The following is a 3,527-nucleotide window of genomic DNA, read 5'->3' on the forward strand; positions in this document are numbered from 1 at the left end:
GAGACACAGTGCCACTTCCAGCTTTTTCTGTTTATATGAAACTGAGGAATTGAACCCAGGGTTTCATGCATGCTAGGCAAGCACTCTCCCAATGAGCCAATTCTCAGCCCTCAACACTCTTTTATATATCTGTTTGTCCATAACACCCTTGAAGATTGCTGTCCCAATTTTATGACTAAGAATATAATAAAGAGGCCAGGCACTGGTGGCTCATGCCTGTAATCCTAGCTACTCAGGAGGCTCAGATCTGAGGATTGCGGTTCAGAGCCAGCCTGGGCAGGAAAGTCCGTGAGACGCTTATCTCCAATAAACCACTCAGAAAACCTGAAGTGGCTCAGTGGCTCAAGTGGTAGAGTGCTAGCCTTGAGCTGAAAAGCTGAAGGACAGTGTTTAGGCGCAGAGTTCAAGCCCCATGACCGACAAAAAAAAAAAAGAAAACAAATAAGAGTTGGGCATGGTGCCACATACCTATAATCCCAGCACTTTGGGTGGCTGAGGCAGGAAGATCATGAATTCCGGACCAACCTGAGCTAAAAAAAAAATACAGACACTATTTAAGTGAAATGTCTATGTGCCAACAGCTAGAATGTTACTCAAGACTAAAGGCAGGACTGGGAATGTGGCTTAGTGGTAGAGTGCTTGCCTAGCATGCATGAAGCTCTGGGTTCAATTTCTCAGTACCACATACACAGAAAAAGCCAGAAGTGACGCTGTGGCTAAAGTAGTAGAGTGCTAGCCTTGAACAAAAAGCTCAGGCCCTGAGTTCAAGCTCAGGATTGGAAATATAATATATATATATATAGTAAGGCTGGGCACTGGTGGCCCACACTTGTAATCCTAGCTACTCAGGTGGCTGGGATCTGACAATCACAATTTGAAGCCAGCCTGGGCAGTAAAGTCCATGGGAATTATCTTCAATAGCCACCAAAAAGCCAAAAGTGGACCTGTGGCCCAAGTAGTAGAGTGCTAGCCTTGAGCAAATAGCCCAGGTTCTGCATTCAAGCCCCAGGACTGGCACCCAAAAATAACAACAAAAAGGTTAAATGTAAGCCCTTGGCTTTAAGCATTAATACCTCCCTGGACAAGGGATAATCTTGTAAAGTATGTTTAACACATGAGCTGTGAAAACCTGGAGCTGCTTGATTCTTCCCTTCTCTCCATCCTCAGGGTCCGGCCTCATACCTGCACTGATCTTCTGGACCTTCAGTGGGATCCTACTGGTGGTGGACACAACTGGAAAACTGAATTTCATCTCCCGCTACCGGATTCAAGTTGGCAAGAATGCACCTGTAAGTGTCACTATGGTTCCTGTAGGTCAGAGCCCAGAAAGTAGAAGCTGAGAATAATTGCCTCTGGCTCAGGGACCACAGTCAATTGGAGCCAAATAGCTTTCTCCAAGGCTCCTTCAATTTAGGAGGAAGCCAGAGGAAGCCAGGAATCCCAGCTACTTAGGAGGCTGATATGTGAAGATCAAGAGTCGAAGCCAGCCCAAGCGCACACACCACTCAGCTACACGCCAGTCTAAAGCAATGTCCTGGTCTCCCAACTCCCATCTCAGGCTCTGTGCCATACAGAGCTGCTACACAAAATGGTGTGGTCATATTAGAAATGCTGAGCACTGGCAACTCAGACCTGTAATCTTAGCTACTCAGGAGGCTGAGATCTGAGGATCATAGTTCTTGCCTAGGTAGGAAAGTCCATGGGACTCTTATCTCCAATTGGCCACCAAAAAGAGCCACAAGTAGAACTGTGGCTCAAGTGGTAGAGTGCTAGTTTTGAGCAAAAAAAAGCTCAAGGACAGCACCCAAGCTCTGAGATCAAGTCCTAGGATCAGAACAAAAGAATGGGAGGATATAGGTGCTATGTGTAGAACCAAGAGGAAGACAGGCTCAGACAGACAATGAAGGCTGCTAGGAGCAGTTTCCAAGAACAGGAACATTACAAATGTTCCAATGGCCATAACTGTACCCAGGGCTGGGAAGCAGTCAGGAGCTGCAAGCTATACCAAGTCTTCTCTCCCAGAATCTATCCTTGAATAGATCTTCTTCTCCAGAAAGAAAAGATCTACTCTTTTCTTTTTGTATGTGCCAGTCTTGGGGCTTGAACTCAGGGCCTGAGCATTGTCCCGGAGCTTCTTTTTGTTCAAGGCTAGCACTTCTACTGCTTGAGCCACAGCTCCACTTTTGGTAGTTAATTGGAGATAAGGGTATTACAGACTTTCCTGCCTGGGCTGGCTTTGAACTGTGACTCTCAGATCTCAGCCTCCTGAATAGCTACTGGTGCCTGACAAAGATCGACTTCTCACACATCTTCTTTTCTTCCCTCTGGCAGGTGGACCCTGTGAAACTACGTCAGTCTATCTACACAGTTCTTTTCAATCAATATGTGATCACTTGCCCCATGCTGGTCGCCCTCTATTTCTTGCTCAAATTGTGGGCAGACCCCTGCCACCGAGCGCTACCCACTTTCAACCGGTTCCTCCAGGAACTGGCAGTCTTCATCATAATAGAGGAAGTTCTGTTCTATTACTCACACCGGTGAGCACAGCTGGTACCTTTCCCTACCGACTGCTCACCAATCCACAGGAAATCTGTGGCCTCTGAACTGTAGTTCAACATCTTCTAGCCTCAAGTCTTCCACTAAATGGTTTATAGGAAGACAACTATATATCTAATAACTGACAACCTGAGACAATTAACCAATGTCCAGAAAAGAAAACAGCTTTGCTAGGTGCCTTGGGGTTCATGCCTTTTATCCTAACTACTCAGGTGGCTCAGATCTGAGGATCCTGGTTTGAAGCCAGCCCGGGCAAAAAAGTCTATGAGACTCTTATCTCTAATTAGCCACCAGAAAACTCTAAGTGGTAGAGTGCTAGCCTTAAGCAGAAAAGCTCAAGGACAAAGCCAAGTGCTGGTGGCTCATGCCTGTAATCCTAGCTACTGAGGAGGCTAAGATTTGAGGATCACAGTTCAAAACCAGCCCAGGCAGGAAAGTCTGTGAAACTCTTATCTCCAATAAAAAAAAAAAACCACCATAAAATGGGAAGTGGTGCTGTAGCTCAAGTGGTAGAGCCCTCCTTGAGCTGAAGAGCTGAGGCACAGCGCCCAGGCTCAGAGTTCAAGCCCCACAACTGACAAAAAAAAAAAAGAAAAAGAAAAAGAAAAGCTCAAAGACAGTTTCAAGGCCCTGAGATCAAGCCCCATAACTGACCAAATAACAACAATAACAACAAACCAAAACAAAAAGTAATTTCTCCATTTGTGTGGGAGGAGGGGAAGTGTCTCATTTTCTTATTCTGCACATGACTCCTATTTCACAGCTGCTATATAGTATTTTATTTTATTTTTATTTTTTTGGGGTCCAGTCGTGGGGCCTGAACCTGGGACTGGGCCCTGTCCCTCAGCTCTTCAGCTCAAGGCTAGTGCTTTACCACTTGAGCCACAGCACCACTTCCGGCTTTTTTCTTTTTGCTTATGTGGTGCTGAGGAATCGAACCCAGGGCCTCAGGCAAGCAAGGCAAGCGCTCT

General features: G+C 46.0%; 1 protein-coding gene across 1 annotated transcript in view; it reads left to right on the forward strand.

The window, feature by feature from the left end:
• Faxdc2 (fatty acid hydroxylase domain containing 2) overlaps positions 1 to 3,527 on the forward strand; it is a 14,021-nt gene that overhangs the window by 4,886 nt on the left and 5,608 nt on the right. Inside the window, 2 exon segments of the mRNA XM_013035825.1 lie at positions 1,168 to 1,289; positions 2,332 to 2,609. Of these exon segments, the coding sequence (XP_012891279.1) occupies positions 1,168 to 1,289; positions 2,332 to 2,609 (400 nt within the window).

The sequence above is a fragment of the Dipodomys ordii genome, unplaced genomic scaffold, assembly GCF_000151885.1.
Source record: "Dipodomys ordii isolate 6190 unplaced genomic scaffold, Dord_2.0 Scaffold224, whole genome shotgun sequence".
Lineage (NCBI taxonomy): Eukaryota > Metazoa > Chordata > Mammalia > Rodentia > Heteromyidae > Dipodomys > Dipodomys ordii.